Raw genomic sequence first — 17,796 nt, 5'->3', positions numbered from 1 at the left:
GCCTTCCGTCATTCTCTCTCTCCGTGGTCGGACATCCGCCTTCCAATATTCTGGGACTGAATTGCTCCTCCAAACGTTTTTTCCTGACGAGTTGGATCCATCAAGAAAAGCCTGCTCTGATTGCACTTTGTGAAACGAAAATGGCAGATATTCCGAGCTCCGTCATCTCCGAAATCTGGCGTAGTGCAGATTTCTTCTTCAAGCCTGCGATTCAATATGTGGGAGGCATCCTCATCCTCGGAAATCATTCTCTAGCCTTACAACAGGTGGATGAAGGTACGTTTTCCATATCCATTACTCTTCCACTTCCTTCAAACGCCAATTCAGTTGTGGTCACTATGGTGTATAGTCCTCACCGTCAAAGCCGGCGAGAGGAGTTTTGGTTGGACTTGAATAGGGTCATTGCTTCATTTGGGGACCATCATATTATCATGGGAGATTTCAACTGCCTTCTGTCTCCTATCGACTCAAGTATTCCGGTGACCTACTCGGCTTCAATAAGGATTTTCCAAAACTTTATTCAGATGAACCGGTTGTACCACGTTCCCCATGTAGGCGAAGCTTTCTCGTGGACCAATCGACGATCTAGACCATGCTTTCGTCTGCTAGACAGGGTGTTTGTTTCGTCAGATCTGCTGAGTTCTATTAATGACATTTCATATTACCTACTTCCACTATCTGTCTCGGACCATAGTCAGATTGTTATCCGATGGGGACAAGGCTTCACCGGCGACAAATCCTTTAGATTTGAGCAATGGTGGCTTAAGGGGGCGGGTTTCGAGTCATTAGTCCAACAATCTTAGAGTAGACCTTGTTATGCGGTCCGGGCGGCTACTAGATGCATGGTTAAGCTTTTTCGACTATCCCGCGATATCAAATCTTGGCTTATCTTCAATAAAATAAGCAAATTCCAAAATATGGAGGATTGGGAGCGTGAGCTGTCTTCTATAAATCAGTCTCTCTTGGATACGACCTATATGAATGCATCAGATATTGACATCCTTAATGCTAGATCGGCCGAGTTGACTCTTCTAGTGCAATCTTGGCGTCTAAAGGATGAGATTCGTTGGAAGCAGCGGTCAAGGGTGACTTGGCTTAAAGCGGGTGACGGGAATACAAGGTTCTTTCATTCTTTAGCGTCACACAGGCATCGAAGACATGCGATTCATTCTATGTATATCAACGGTGTCTCCTTTTCGGGCGATCAGGTAATCAATGCTGTCACCAACTATTTCTCTAACCTGTATTCCTACAACCAAGCTGCAGGTGGCAATATGGGTAGGACTTTATTTTTGTCCTTGGATCGAGCGCTATCCAACTCGATTCAGGGGTTATTCACCGAAGAAGAAATCGCCTCGGCGGTGCAGGACTCGTTTGGGTGGAAAGCTTCAGGTTTTGATGGGTATCCAGTGGATTTCTTTCGCATATTCTGACAATGTGTTAAGAGTGACATTCTTAGTGTCTTCGCTGAATTTCATCGCAATGGCAGATTGCCGGTTCATGCTCACCTAGCAATTGTGTCACTTATTCCTAAGGAGGAAGCCGCATCGGATATCTCGCGGTTTTGACCTATATCAGTGTTAGGGAGCTTATGTCGCATTATTGCCAAGGTCTTGGCTAATAGGATGCGGTCAGTCGCTCCTAGGATTTTTTTGGAGGCTCAGTTTGCCTTCATTCCTAACAGAAGGCTTCAACATTCCTTCATTTTGGCCACTGAAGTGTTGCACTCTCTGAAGATCAGCGGGGGGGCCTTCTTCACCCTTAAGCTTGACTTTCATAAAGCCTACGACTCGGTTCATTGGCCGTTTCTCTTCAAAATGTTGGCGAACCTGGGCTTCAGTAGACGTTTCTCTAGCTGGGTGCAGGAGCTGGTTACCAATGCTCAGTCACAAATTCAGATCAATGGGGTCAAGGGAAATCAGTTCAAACTTGGTCGTGGTCTTCGGCAAGGATGTCCTCTATCTCCGTTACTCTTTAACATCGTCTCTGAAGGCATTGTGGTTTTGGTTAAGATGGCAGTGGAGGATGGTCTAATTGAGTCTTTCGGTATACAGGAGTGTCGTAGTCAGATCTTGACCTTCGCGGATGACATAATTATCTTCAGAAGGGCGTCCATCCAACAAATGTTAAGATTCAAGCTTGTCCTTCTTTTTTTCCTATCGATGTCAGGGTTATCCATCAACTACGATAAGTGTTGTTTATCCATGGTCAATGCCCCTCCGTCAATGCTGGACATGGGCCAACGGATATTCGGGTGCTCGGTATCGGAAAACTCCTTTTCTTACCTGGGTCTGCCGCTTCAAATCAGTCGTGTAACAACGACAGCCTGGAGCGCTACTATTCAAAGGGTTCAGAACAAAATATCGGGTTGGCAAGCTTTCTACCTTTTTATCGCGGGTAGACTGACTCTCATCAAGCACGTTCTTTCTGCTATGCCAGAATTTTTTATGTCTATGTTTCTGATGCCTATGGGGGTTAGTAAGAAGCTAAATTAGGTAGTGGCGAATTTTCTGTGGTCGGGGCGAGGTACCAACAATAAACGCCACCTCATAGGGTGGGACACCCTTCGACTTCCCCTATATAGGGGGGGGGGGGTTGGGAATCAAGGATCCAAGGCTGAAAAGTATGATTCTCGTCGTGAAGCAGAGCTGGCTTGCCCACCAACCTGGGTCCCCGTGTGCAAGCATGCTTCTAGCTAAATACGGAGGTGTGGAATCCTTGGTGGGGGCCACTAGTGTGCATCAGCGAACAATGTCAAAGCTTCGTCGATCATGGATCAAAGCTTGGTCTGCAGTTATGTTACATAATGGTAATGTTGACTCGCTGTCTCAGTTCGTTGGTCGCATCTTTGCTCCGAACGGATCTTTCCGCTCAAAAGAAGGCTACCACACTCTCCTTCCGTCTGGGGTGGACCGGTTTCCGACGAGCCTGCTCTGGGGCAAGGGTCCGACTCCGAGATCATGTTTCTTGGCTTGGCTAATCTTACACGATCGGGTGCAGACTAAAAATTTCCTCAAATCCATCGGATTCCATCAGCCGAGTAAATGTGTGTTGTGCGAGGCGGCCGAAGAATCTGCGTTTCACCTTTTTTGGGAGTGCTCTGTCTTTCAAAACATTTTCAAGGTGACTTGGAATAAGCCAGGGGTCAGCGTGCGCCAAGAATCGTTCACCAGCGATTTGCTATGGGGTCCTAAGCAAGTTCGTCATTGCAACTATTGGCAGATTATTTGGCGTACCTGGCTTCTCTCGTCATGGTGGGTTGTATGGATGACTCGCAACAACGCTATCTTTAGGCATATTCCGGCAGTGTTCAACAAAACGGTGAACCTTATTTTGGCGGACGTGTATGCCATTCTTCGCATCAACATCCCTGATCTTCAACACAATCTGCCCACAAGGACCATTCATGATCCAGGGTGATGCTCGCCGACAATCTGAAGTTGTTTCGTGTTTTTCTGTTATCTTTTTTTCATTTTTCATTTCTCTTTCTTCTTTTTTCCTTCGTTTTGGGGCCCATTGGCATGTCTTGGGCCTGGTGGGTTATCTGGTAGGTTCAATGTTGGTTGAACCTGTTTCGTAATGTTGATGGTTATAGTTCGTCTCTCTCTCTCTCGTGGAAACAAGAGAAGAAGGTGGGCAGGGTAGTCGAAATTAATAAATAACAATATTGAGTTCTGCGTGTGTGTGTGTGTGTGTGTGTGGAGAAGGATGCTCTTTGTCATCAAATATCCTGCTTGGGATTGGGTCTTGGGCCAGTTAAGCCCAACTCAGGCTGGCTCGGCTTGTGACGGACCCAGCTCACTTTCTTGTTAGGCCCAGGTGGATCTAAAATTTAGACCCTTGTTGGGAAGTAGGATGTGATGATAGGTAGTTTTAGTAAACTCTTTGTTATACAGATAAGCTCACCTTCTTACAAACCTGGTTCACAAGCGAGAAACTCCTTTGCTTCTCCTAAATAAGAAGTGACCCATGATGCCTCTGGTCCTAATGTTATAGTTCAAGATCTGAATCTTACCCATGGTGATGCGGAACTTGAATTGGATCTTATTGCATATCCAAAGCCTAGTCAAGGTGATCCGCATGTGCATAAATTCGGTCGATCAATGAAGGGGCAAAGGAAACAGAGATTTAGCCTTTTACCTCCCTAGCTGGATTCAGATGTAACTTGGTTTGTTGGGTCTATGCATTAGACCTACTACCAAATTTACATTCAGGTTCATCTTTTGAGAGAGACTATGTATTTGTTTTGAGAGAGGAGATAACCCGAAAGTGAAAAATCTTATTTTTTATTGCTTTATTTATTAGTCGGTTTGATTTCCTTCGATAGATCATAGTTTTTTCTTGGTTTTGGTATCAATCTATGAGGTTCAGGAACAATTCTCCTCATCACTGCATTAGATTGGTATAAGAGCTTTGGTTGCTTCTCTCGATTGAGGAAGGATTTATGGAAGATTTAGAAGCACATGTGCAATGATTAGAGAACAATATGCGTGAATCCAATAAAAAGCAAGACCTGTACAAATGCACTCGATGAGTTGAGGGGAGACATGCGTGATTTAGATCATGTCAATGCAATTGGCAGATTTGAAGAGAGCCCTCCTCAAAAAGCCTATAGAATCGAAATTGAAAAACAAAAAACCTAAAGAGAAAATGGCAAAAGGGAGAAGAAATCATAGTTAAATCAGAGGCCGGAGAGATTTCACAAGGTACGCCTTCTTCGTTGTCTATAGTTAACACGCCTAAGCATGGGGCACCCTTGGTGTTTGGAAAACTCAGCACTGCTCGACAATATCTCGAGCATGGTTGGGGTTGTTTCCAACTAGAGGAGAGTCCCTAACTTAGTTGGGTTCCCTTTAGACTCGATGATAGCCATATCGAAAAGTTCGAAGAAACCTTAAGGAGGGCCACTGAATCCATCAATTTTTTCTACCACACAAGCCTTCTGTCTTTTAAATCTAGAGTTCGGGCTTTCTCAGCCTTCACAGTCCAAGGTCACCTTCGGCCACCGAAAGAAGTGGCTGACGGTGGTTCCAAAACCACTGTCAACCCCATTAGGTCCCAGAAAGAGAGGTAGGCCACCGACGAATCCACCATCGACGAGGGCCTAACCTATGACACCTGCCAATCAGGAATAACCAAGGGGGTGGTCCCTTGCCAGTCGGAGGCTTCCTCCCAATGTTAAAGAACCAGTTCCCCTTATTTCAAGTTGGTGGGGTAGTTCTAGATGCCCAAAACCGTGCTACACACATTTCAGCCTCGTTACATAAGGCCTGCGGGCAACAAAGTATGTAGGTAGAGGGTTTGCATACAACAAACCTAACAGATGGCAAACTCAATGGACGACAAAGGCCAAATGACAAACCTACATATGGTAGACTATGCTGGCAGAGGGCATGTAGATGGCAAACTGTGCGGGCAACATACCTCTTGTATCCCAAACTCTGCAGATGACAAAAGATAGACAACAATTCTTATGGACGGTCGAGCATATCGGAAAATAGAGTCAGTAGACGACAAAGGATAGGCGACAAAAGGGTTTTGTTGTTTGAATAAAAAATACTCGAATCTCGGAGGTGTTGGGCTCGTTAGGACCCAAAATCTTCCAATAATGTACTTATTAGGGAAAATAAAAAAATGCATCCCATCATGATCGCCAAAAACTGTTAACAAAAAAATTACAATAAAAGAATATACACACTCGCATGGTTTTGCAATTTTTTTTTTCAAATTCGTTTAAAAGATGTGGGATACTCATTTCAAGCCTTGGTCGTCCTTCTCCATGAGAAGGTAAAGCAGAAGCCGGTTCGAATATCGCAACTCAAATCCCAGTATTGAGAAAACCCAAATTTAGGATTTCACTTCCCACAAAATGAGATGCAAACAAGATCATTGTGTTTAAGTATTTACGAAATGAATAATAAAAGACAATGAATATAAAACCTAGATTAAATAAACAAATTGATCTAAGAATTAAATTTTTTAGTCTTTAGGTCTACTTGTCTTTTAGGCTCCTCTTCGGTCCAACAAGACCTCTGTGTAGGTACGATGGTTGTTGCAATGGCTTTAGCAACACCTTTGCGTAGGTATGACAATTTAAAGATTGAGCTGAGAAAGGATTAAAGTTAGTGCAAGGCCAGTGTATGCATTTTCTCTAAGGCAAACACTCATACATTGGATTTCAAGATCAATTAAAGCTCTAGGGGTCAACCCTTATTTATAAGAAACATGGATGAGATACGGGTCAAGGGTTTTCTGAATTCAAATCCAACCCAAATTGAATTGTGCTTATCCCAAAGAGGGGATAAGGCTCATCTAAGAAGAGTCTTGCTTACATGAGGAGTTTGGGTAGGATTGTGACACACCTCTTAAGGCTTATCCCTATGTTATTAACATAAATCTTGTGATAAAATAATTATGCACTTACCTTGGTTTTGCAAAACTCTTTTCAAATTCGTTTAAAAGATGTGAGACACTCGTTTCAAGCCTCAACCGTCATTCTCCACGAGAAGGTGAAGCAAAAGTATGTTCGATTCTCATAGCTCATTATCGAGAAAACCCAGATTTGAGATTTCACTCAATGAAAAACGAGACATGCAAACAAGATCATGTATAAGTATTTATGAAACGAATAAAAAAGACAATGAATATAAAAACTAGAACAAACAAACAAATTGATATGAGAATTACCTTTTTGAGACTTTAGGTCCATTTGTCTTTTAGGCTCCTCTTCAGTTTAGCAGCACCTTCACGTAGGTACGATGGTTGTTGCAATGGCTTCAACAATACCTCTATATAGGTATGCTAGTTTATGGATCGAACTGAGAGAGGGTCAAAATGAAGGCATGGCTAGGGTATGCATTCTCTCTAGGGCTGATACTTAGACAAGAGATTTTCATATCAATTCAGACTCTAGGGATCAACCCTTATTTATAAGAATCATCAACGGGATATGGGTCAAGGTGTTTTCTAAATTCGAATCCAACCCAAATGGATTTGTGCTTATCGCAAAGAGGGGATAAAACTCATCCAAGAAGAGTCATGGTTACATGAGGAATTCGAGTAGGATCAAGACACACCTCTTAAGGCTTATCCTTATGTTAGGCTGAACAAACGACAAAGTCATTTTTCCATTCTGAGAATAGATGACAAAGTGTATTGTCATCCCAAAGATCGGCGATAAAGTGTTTTGTCATCCCAGAGAACGAACAACAAAGTGATTTGATGTCCCAACAATCGAATGACAAAGTGCTTTGCCATCCTAAGAACAGATGACAAAGTTCTTTATCGTCCTTAGGTCTGGATAATAAAACTAATGGACGACAAACCTACCGAATGACAAAGCCCAAAAATTGAAGAATTTATTTTATTTTGGGCATTTTTTATATTTTGGTAGAATTTTCTTAAAATTATAAACATTATTCCTAATTTTTTGGGTTTTTCCTAAACTATGGTACAAAATGACTAGGTTTTAGGATTTTTACCTTATAACCTAAGAAAATGACTAGGTTTTAGTGATTCCTCTCCAAGATTCCCGACGTCCGTCCGCTTCTTCCTAAAAAACCCTAGCTTCCTCCGCCACGATGACGCCAGAAGGAATCGATTTTGGTGCACCGTCTGCAAGGCTGATGTCCACGAGCTCGACAACGAGTTCACCTGGTATTCCCTCTTCCCTTCTTTCTTTCACTTCGTTTCTATGTTCTATGGTCCCGTCTGTTTACTCGTCTTCTATGTTTGATTTGAATTCCGGATGCATTTTTTGGAACAATGGTGGTTTTCAGTAGCAGCGCGATCAATCATCTCGCTGGATCGGAGCATTTGGTTGCATTGAAGTCCTTGTGGAAACATGGGGCGGGAATCGATCGGGCGGATAAGTTTAGGATTTCAGAGGAGGAACTTGCAAAGGTGAGAGTGATCTCCTTTGGGGGTTTGCTTATTTGATTCTTCTGACAAACATTTGCTTCTGATTTTAGAGTTTTTGTTGCCATTGATGGGTTACCACTTACCAGTAGCGTCTTGAATTCATGATATTTAATATCTTTTGCTTTTCTTTATCTTTTTCTTTGGAAGGTGTTGGTTCGCTGGATGCTAACCGTAGTTGATGTTAATTTTCTTGTTGATGCAATAGATGGATCAGTGTCAGTCGATGAAGATCAGAGAATCATCATCAAACGCCAGCAATATCGAGCCTTCTAACAATATCCACAATCGAATTAGTAGTTCTGAGAAAGATTCAAAGCGTTGCTATAAAATTGGTGTTTTGTCACTGCCCAATAGTGGCAATGTTGGTCCTCCAAACAATATCCTCAACGACGTTAATGGTTTAGCTATGCTTAATTTTCAAAAAACTATGACCCACGCTTTCGAAACTAGTAATGTTTGTGATGGTGTTCTACCTTTATAATGCTTCACGCATGAGAGCTATCAGGTACCTTATCGAATGGGTGGAGATGCTACGAGCGGTTTTGGCAGCGCCAACCAACAAATGATTAGTTAGTGCCTTCATTGTTTTTTCCTTTTTTCTCATATGGATAAGATGGTTTGCATGTTTATGATTTTTAGTCTTTTCCATGAAGTGGTTGTTCTATTTGTTTAACCAGCTTATATAAATGATCAACATACTCGAAGAGGCCTGGGTTTTGCATCTCTAGAAATGGTGAACTTGCTTCGATCAATTATATATATATATATATATACTTTTCATATAAAATTTGTTTAACATGCCTGTAACAACAAACTCTAAAATAGGCTTGGCTGGTGGAAACAAGAGATTTCGATGCAAGCTCTGTGAAAAAGATTTTGTTGGGTCTTACACAAGAGTGAAAGCTCATTTGTTAAAGATACCGGGACATGATATTTCAGGATGCAGAAAAGTTGATGAGGAAATGCAAAGACAATACAATAAAATACAAGAAGAATATGAGAAGAGAAAGACAATGAGTGAATCTTGTGCAATTAGTGTGTCATTTAAAAGCCACCAAGAAGATGCTAAAAAAAAGTCAATGTAGGAGGTAGAGGAACGATACAAGCAACATTCAATACATATGGAATGGAGGATATGAATAGAAAAGTAGGGAGGTATTTTTATTCTAGTTCACTCCCATTTAATGCAGCTAGAAATCCTTATTGGAAGGATGTAGTAACATCTTTGGCAAATTATAATTTGAGTGATATGCGCCTCCAAGCTCAGAAAAACTACGAATCACACTTCTTGTAGAAGAGAGGGCAAATGTGGAGAGGTTACTGGAGATTAAAAAATATTCATGTGAGCAAAATGGAGTTTCTATTGTTTCTGATGGATGAACAGATATTCAAATGTGTCCACTGATCAATTTCATTGCTTGTTCGCTTAATGGTCCAATATTCTTGAAAGCAGTTGATGTATCTGGGAATATAAAAATGCAAAGTATTTGAAGGGGTTGTTTATAAAAGTCATAAAAGAAGTGGGTGATCAGAAAATAGTATAAATCATTACAGACAACACTCCAGTTTGTAAAAGTGCAGCGTTGAGTTTAGAGAGTGAGTACCCTCATATTTTTTGGACTTCTAATGTAGCACACAACTTAAATCTGACCCCAAAGAGCATCTGCAACCCCAAAAAAGAAGAAAATTCACAAGCATATGCTTTATGTTCATGGATTGAAGATTTAGAAAGAAATGTTGAAAGCATTAAGAATTTGGTTGTTAACCACCATCGTGCTAATGCTATATTTAATAGGCATTCTGACCTGAAATTGTTGATGGTCGCTGAAATACGTTTTGCGTCTATTGTTGTGATGGTGAAGATAATTAAAAAAGTGAAGAATGTTTTAGTTAGCATGGTGATTGATGAAAATTGAACATTCTATCGTGCTGATGATGATATCAAGGCTCAAGAAATTAAGAAATTCATTGTTGATGATGAGTTTTGGGACATAGTGGTATACTTCCTTCACTTTACGCAACCTAATTGGGAAATGCTAAGAGAAATTGTTGATTTGTCTGAGCCCAATATTCTTTTTAATGATGCATTTGATGATGGAGAAAATTATTAAGATCCATTATTTCATTGTCATATACATTGTAGGATATACTTTTGGTATGCAATTTAGTTTTTTTCTGCTTTACTTATTTAATTGATATTTAGGTTGATTTATGTAATTGCTTTACTTATTTGATTGATATTTATGTTGATATATTGCATGCATGATGAATGATATTATGACAATGTTAAAAGTTAAAACTTTAAAATTATATATATATATATATATATATATATATATATATATATATATATATATATATACAATTTTTTACATTTTTGCCCTGCCGCACCCCCCAACCAAGGTTTTTTAAAGTGCCGCACCCCCACACCCACACCCATGTGACATAGCACAAAAGTGTATAGAAACAGGTGGCATAAGCTGAAGCAAACTTAACATTAACATTGCATGCATACAAATTATCAAAGGAAACTCTGGCAACACTATAAACACTAATTTAAATACATAACCCAAATGTATCATTTCCACAAAAGCCAATGGGAAACAATGGATAAAGAGAGTAATGTACAAATTAAAGATGACTTACATGAGGATAAGTAGGCATGTACAAAACTTGCCTAGGCTGACCCATAAACATCTGTGGCCCATACTACCATGAAAGAAGCAAAAAATTAAACAGATAAAACTATAAAATAACATTAGCAGTAAATTAGAAGGTGCATTTATAATATGCAAAACTGCATTTAAATTGTAAATTTATAACCCAAAATTCCACAAGAAATGCAACAAAGCATCAAAATTGCTCACATACCATAGGTTCATTTGTATAATATCCTTGAGGAGATGGCATTGGCGCAGACTGTGGATTGTATATAATACGCTGATGTCCACCAAAGGAGTGAGCAACCTGTAAAATATGATAAGTGTATAATTCAACCTGAAGATGCAGGTTGTACTTGGAGATAAGCATAAAAGAAATTATGATGTGTGGGATTCATGAACGTCTGTTTGTGTGTGTATCTGACTACTAGGTTTAGCCAACAGTATAGTCCAAAAGAAACACAAACACATTTCTATGCTATTGTAACCAGCACAATCGACACACTAATAACCTTCGAGTAGCAAACCCTACCTTACAAGCTAGACATTTTCTGCAAGCACTTTTTCTACCACTATTTAAAGAAAAATGCTTAATTTAGCATGTCAAGCATTTCAAAAGTTGGGCTAAAGTAACTTATACTTGTTACAGGGCCTCACCATTTGTTGGTGACAGAATATCTGGATGTTTTTTGCCAATAATGTAATGGGTCTCCATGCTACTCATAGGGTGTGTTTGATTACCGTGGATCTCCCCATTACATTATTGGCAAAAAACATCTAGATATTCTATAACCAACAAATGACAAGAGATCCATGGACAGAAGGATCAAGGCTGGGGACCCACGCCATGACCAGACTTCCATACAAACAGAAGATTTCAGAACTGAGGATCTGAGATCCGCGTTTTAGGCCACCGCCACCCCCACCGCTCCATGCCCCTCCTCAATCAATAGATTTTAAGTCCAATGGTGGGGGTGTTGAGAAGTGTAGTGTTTGTCATACATGTTTTCTTCTTTCTTTTTAATACTAATACCCCTCCTATGTAAATATCACTTATTGTAGAGGCATTCTTGTATTTTAGCCATAGTTAGTTGTAGGCTAAGTCACACAGACTCAGCTATAAGGTCGACGCACCCGCGTCGACACGATCCGACACAGGTGCAACTTTGGACACAGGGCGACCACAGTCAACGAAAAGTCAGACTCGGTCAACGCACCATAGCCAAGTCCGTTCACATTTTGCACTCGGTCAACTTTGACCGAGTCTACTTTTGTCCATTTTTAAAAAATAATTTGGACTCAGGTCAGGTCCGGATCCAAAACTGTCGAGGGGTTAGGACTCGACCCTTAAGAGGCATAGGGGGAGGAGAATACCCCCCAAATTCTTTTTACAAAATTCGAGGGTTAGGTCCTCTCTCATCCGAGCTCCGGCAGACCACCGACGACCACCGCCCCTCAACCCTCCCTTTTCTCTCCTGTTTCACGGCCACCCAACACCGATAGCCCCTGACACTCGACTCTCCCTCCTGCTCATTGTATTTCGGCAGTCGACGCCAACACCCTTCGTGCGCCATCTCCCAACGCCGACGACTCCTCTTTTTTCGACCACCTCTCAGGTAATGTCTCTCTCTCTCCCTCTCGTTGTCTTCTTCTTCTTCTCCATGTTTGCGCAGAGGAGGGGCCGAGCCCCTCCCTGCCATCCCATTTTCGTTTTTGTAGGGGAGGGGTTGAGCCCCTCCCTGCTGCCCTGTTTCCATAGGGGAGGGGCCGAGCCCCTCCCTGCATCCCCATTCCTTCTGTACGCAGGGGAGGGGTCGAGACCTCTCCTTTGTGTCTCTTCCCCGTCTTCTCTTCGTCCTCTCCTTCATTGTCGACAGGCAGGGCTTGCCGACCCTCCTTATTGCAGGATAGGCAGGGGCTCGACCCCCCTTTCCTACACCCTTTGCTCGCAGAGGAGGGGCTCGGCCCCTCCCTGTGCCTCTTATTCTGGAGAGGAAGGGATCGACCCCTCCTCGTGTTCGACAAGAGGCTTCACATCCCCTTGCTGCTCGTTTGCCTAGCATGGCAGGGGCATCGCCCCTGCCACACGTGAGTCTTCGGCAAGGGCAATGCCCTCTGTCGATTGAGGTTTTTCAGCAGAGGTGATGCCTCTGCCCCTGAGCACCCTTAGGTAGGTAGGGGCCTCACCCTTGCCTCTTTTCCCTATCACAGGCAGGGCAAGGAAGGCCCTGCTGCATCTCATCGGGTAGGGGCTTCGCCTCTGCTGCTCAGTTTTTCTAGTATTGGCAAGAGCGACACCCCGGTTAGTCGCTCTCTCTCCTGCAACACAAGCAGGCACAAAGGGCCCCTGCCCCTTCCTACTTTTTTGATTTTGTGTTCTATTTTTAGTTTCACTTTTCTTTTCAATTTTTACTTTTTCAGATATAATGGCGAGTTCTAGTGACAGTGTCAATACAGTTGGTTCAAGTTTGAACTCTAAATTAGAAGTTTTTCAACCACTTTGGAGGCTTGTGACAAAAGGGATAAAAGCTAGCGGTGGTGGGAATGTGCAGTTTTTTTGTAATCCATGTAAGACTGTTTTCACGGGTTCTTATACGCGTGTGAAAGCACATCTTTTGCATATTCGTGGTCAAGGAATTAGGCCATGTTCTGGTGTTGACAAAGACTTGTTAAAGAAATTAAAGAAAGAACGAGAGGAAGCTGAAAAGAAGAAAATTACAAAGATGAGAAGCGATTCGATTAATCTGCCTTTTGCTATTGCTAGTGATAAACAAAAAGAGCTTTTGAAGAAAAGAAATATGGAAGGCAATAAAACAATACAAGGGTCATTCAAAAATATGGCAAGAGCAGAAATTGATAAAAAGATTGGTCGATTCTTTTACTCAAGCTTAATTCCTTTTAATGTAGCTAGAAGTCCATAATGGAAAGATATGATTACATCTTTGGCTAATTATACTTTGAGTGGTTATGTGTCTCTTAGTTTAGAAAAACTAAGAACAATCATTCTTGCAAAGAAAAAAAATAGAATTGAAGACTTGTTAGAAACCAAAAAATTTGCATGGAAACGACATAAAGTGTCTATTGTTTCTGATGGGTGGACTGATATACAAAGGTGACTACTGATAAACTTCATTGCTTACTCACTTCATGAACCAATCTTTTTGAAGACTATTGATGCATCTGGGGCATATAAAGATGTTGAATATTTAAAGAGATTATTTGTCGAAATACCTGTGGCGGCTGAGATAAGAAATCATTGCTTATCATGTATCTTCCAACAATTAATGTAACAAAAAATTAGAGGCCTAAGAAGCCTTATAGATCTTAATTTTTACCACAAATTTTGGGTATTAAGCAAGGGATCAAATTCCTACTAACTATTGGTTATGCAGACAATGTGAATCACTTTCTTTCTAAGGTAAACTAACACACTGGTACCAACAGAATCAGCCATAACAATTTCACTTGTATTCAAAGCAGGATGCCCTATCCTCCAGTGTACAAAAGGCAAACTGAGCCTGAGCCTGGGTTATTCAAGTTCGCCTTAGTAATTAACCTAGCTGAAAGCTGAACCTTTTTATGAGTTTAGAGCAGGTAAACTCAAGTTCAAATTGACTCAGCTCAAGCATATGATCTGTCACCTCTTTCATTAAAACCCACACAAGAACATCAGCCCTTACATTCAAGAATTAAACAAATGTAAACCTTCTAAATCTTATTTCATTGTTTAATAAGACACAATCCATATATATAAATATTAGTAGTCACTACTAAATATACTTAAATTGTTTAAATATATTTATTAGTACGCAACTGGAGTGTTGTGCGATCGTAGAATGCCATTGCGGTTGAAGGGAAAGTTTTATAGGACAACTATTAGGCCCGCTTTACTATATGGTACGGAATGTTGGGCGTCCAAGATACATCATATTCAAAAAATGAGTGTAGCTGAGATGCGTATGCTTAGATGGATGTATGAAAATACAATAAAAGAAAAGATTCAGAGCAAGGAGATACATAAGAAGGTAGGCGTTACACCCATTGAAAATAAGATGAGAGAGAATCGTTTACAGTGGTTTGGACATATTCGGCGAAGGCCTAATGATGCTCCAATTAGAAGGATGGAGAAATGGGAAAATATATTAGTTGAAGAAGGTCAGGGTAAGCCTAGAAAGACTTGGATGGAGATGATAGGAAAGGATATGAATGCTTTGAACCTCACTGAGGACATGGCATTGGATAGAAATGATTGGAGGAGAAGGATTCATGTGGAAGACCCAAAATGATTTTCTTTTTTGGTTCATATCGCCGACCCCAATTGTTTTGGGATGAAGGAGTAGTTGTTGACGCATTATCAAAATAAATAGATTTTTAATGGCTTTACAATCTTTAAATGAGTTGCAATTTTAGGCTTCAGTTTGATCATTTATTAAATGAGTAAGCTCAAGCCAAGCCCAAGTTTCTTGCCAGAAGCTTGGCTCCTTGCATAACTTTACCCTTCTATACTCCAACAAGGGAGTAGGTGTTAAGTGATTATTACTGTTGAATGGTCATATAATTCCACTTCTATGTCTGACCAAACTCCTTATATCCCATGCTTTTCACAACCATAAAAAAAATGACCTCAATTTTTGTAAAAGTTGGAAAACATATTGTCCTTAAACACCTTAATGAAAGAAGTACTGGCAAAAAGTGATAAAACTGCCTCCAATATATGGGGGAACCTAAAACTTGAGAGGCAAGAGCAACCATTCAACACAAAAGAAATTATATGTTACAGTGCTCAAAATAGAAAAAAACAGACACAATGACAACAGGAAAGGATTCATCAACCTTCCAATGAAATAAAGATTTCTCCTCAACCATTGAACAATGCCTTCACTTGCTTCCTTATGCACCTATGAGGATGCTGGTTGGTATGCTAGGGTAAGGGATGTAAAAACATTGTATGTTGTGCATAAGTTATTTGCCTGCTTTTCTTTGTACGTTTAAGCATGTGTGAGTGTGAGCAGGAACATGTGCAGAAATTAAATTTCACAGAAAGAAAAAGTACAAACTAACTTTAAATACTCATAAGCACACATCACTGACTTTCCCATCCATAAAGATAAAAGGGCAAGCAAATATAAACAAGTACATCAACATCTCAAATTAAAGCTTACAACAAAATTACAATTGGTTATAAAGTGATTCAAATGAAATAAAAAAAAATATTATAAAGAGCATAATACTGACCACAACATAGTTGCGCCAAGCCAAAATATCCAATGAAACAAAGTAGAGATGTCGTCCACCAGTTTCTGGAAAGCAACTTTGAAAATTTTAACTAAAATAGGCTTCAGCAGGGGATTCCTCTTGCTCCGATGCATTACTCAAAGCCAAAAATCTTGAAACAATTGATCCAACATAGAAAAGGGATGTTAAGCAAAGAGGAAAAGCCATGGCCTGCCTCTGTTTCCCAACAGATATTATAGATTAGTTGAGGAAAAGCCACACCCCTACCCTACTAGGCTGACTCCCCTTGCCGCTCATACATAGATAAACTTGTAACTAAACATCTTACATATCTTTTTCACTAAAAAAATCATATATAGTTTTTATCTCCAGTTAATCAAATTCATACATCTAGTAACTACTATTTCTTTAACCATAACTAACAGTTAATAAATTCATAAATATGCCAATTTTATCAAGGGCTGGGAAACAAGCCCAGCAAACCATGAACTCGTTCATGTTTGGTTCATGTAGGTGGCGAGCCGCGAGCAACTCATTAACCCAAAAAAGGGGTGAGCATGAACAAAGGGTGCTCGACTCAATTTAACTTAAACCAGCTGGCTTGTAGCTCGGCTAAACGAGCTGGTTCATAGCTCAGCTTGCCGAGCTCAATTTTTGAGCTGAGCAGAACAGCGAGCTGCTCGTTTAGTTTCCCAGCCCTAGTTGCAGTTCAAATTCCATTGTTGAAATACTCTTTTGTTTTTAATGAGCCAGCTCGTAACTCGACTAAGCTAACTTGAGCTTGGCTAATCTAGTTATCAACATGAGCTGAGCCCAAGCTGAGGTATATGATACCATCCGAGCTTGAACAAGATGGCTCGATTCAGTCGGCTCATTTACGAACCCTAGTTTTATCCTTATTAAATATATTTTTTTGCTCAATAAGAATTTTTTTCAAAAGGCACATAAAGTTTGAGCATTAGTTAAAAAAGCACTTAAGTTTTGATTTTTTTTTAAAATGAAATTAAAAAATATTTGTGTTTAATTAAAAAGGTCCAAGAGTTTACTATTGTCAAGTTTGCTGTTAAATGTGATGTAAAAATTATCATTTTACTCTCAACATCATATTTTCAAAAAATACACCTAAAAAAAGAGGCAAGGAGTCTTTTAAAGGTTAATTAGTAAATTAACTCTCTTAACTCATCTTGAGTTAATTGGATGAAAGTTTGTTTTTTATTAATGCCTAAACTTTGCGTTTTTTAAAATTGGCCTTAGAATAAAATTTTAACACGTGATTCAATCTATATAATTTATAAACTTGCCAAAAAATGCTGATCAAGGGGGTGGCATTGTGGGCTGGGGTCATGGCCACTACGTAGTAGTCAAGGTTCTATTCCCATGGGCGTCACTCCTCTGCCCAAGCCGGTGCCCATCCCTGGGGGTGAGGGTTTGAGCCTCAAAGTTTTATGCCACCGGCATGATGATTGTAGGTAGCGTGGCCAGGTCTTTGTGCTGACCCAGTTTCTTTGGGTTATAAATAAAATAAAATAAAAAACTTGTTGGTGGTGATGACTGTTCAAGGTGACACTAGGGATGCAAACAGATCAGATGTGGATCAGCTAAAACATATAGGAAAGTTAGATCTGGATCAGGTTGGAACAACCAAAAATCATATTATGTCCATACTAGAATACTAGATCCGGTCTGTTGGCATCCGTAAGTGACACACCAACCAAAATCCCCGGCATTCGCCAGAGGCCCTTAGCAATGTCGTGGAAATCGGTTTCTTAAAAAAACAAAACCTAAAAATCCAATCGAATCCATCAACTTTTTCCAAGAAAAAGAACTCGGTTCGTGTCTCGAATCGAGTCGTATCTGTGTCACTATCCCTCCAGTAATTTGTGTTTTTGCCTTTTCCCAAATTCCAAAGAATCCAAACCGACGCTTTCTAGCAGCAAAGGCAGATACTGAAAGGCCGCGTCGCGTCCTCGCTCTTCTCCCA

The 17,796-nt window shown here is 40.4% G+C and overlaps 2 protein-coding genes across 2 annotated transcripts; both read left to right on the top strand.

Annotated features, from left to right (window-relative positions):
- Positions 1 to 140: 140 nt before the first annotated feature.
- On the top strand, positions 141 to 803 carry LOC149838031 (uncharacterized). Its single transcript, XM_090008173.1, has one exon. The coding sequence runs from the start codon at positions 141 to 143 to the stop codon at positions 801 to 803; it is 663 nt and encodes a 220-aa protein (XP_089864299.1).
- Positions 804 to 917: 114 nt separating this feature from the next.
- On the top strand, positions 918 to 8,531 carry LOC149838030 (uncharacterized). The gene is made up of 5 exons (XM_090008172.1): positions 918 to 1,085; positions 1,209 to 1,402; positions 7,528 to 7,656; positions 7,779 to 7,902; positions 8,126 to 8,531. The coding sequence occupies exons 1-5, from the start codon at positions 918 to 920 to the stop codon at positions 8,399 to 8,401; spliced, it is 891 nt and encodes a 296-aa protein (XP_089864298.1). The 3' UTR covers positions 8,402 to 8,531.
- Positions 8,532 to 17,796: the final 9,265 nt, after the last annotated feature.

Source organism: Nuphar pumila, chromosome 5 (genome assembly GCF_984573655.1).
Source record: "Nuphar pumila chromosome 5, dmNupPumi1.hap1.1, whole genome shotgun sequence".
Classification (NCBI taxonomy): Eukaryota; Viridiplantae; Streptophyta; class Magnoliopsida; order Nymphaeales; family Nymphaeaceae; genus Nuphar; species Nuphar pumila.
Note: the sequence above shows the minus strand (reverse complement) of the source record. Positions and strands in the feature narration are given on the sequence as shown.

Bases quoted from the DNA above. Each gene is read 5' to 3' on its own strand.
- LOC149838031 (XM_090008173.1), top strand. From the start codon at position 141: ATGGCAGATATTCCGAGCTCCGTCATCTCCGAAATCTGGCGTAGTGCA.
- LOC149838030 (XM_090008172.1), top strand. From the start codon at position 918: ATGGAGGATTGGGAGCGTGAGCTGTCTTCTATAAATCAGTCTCTCTTG. The intron at 1,086-1,208 runs GTGACTTGGCTT...TCGGGCGATCAG, and splicing joins GTTGGAAGCAGCGGTCAAGG to GTAATCAATGCTGTCACCAA. The intron at 7,903-8,125 runs GTGAGAGTGATC...TTGATGCAATAG, and splicing joins CAGAGGAGGAACTTGCAAAG to ATGGATCAGTGTCAGTCGAT.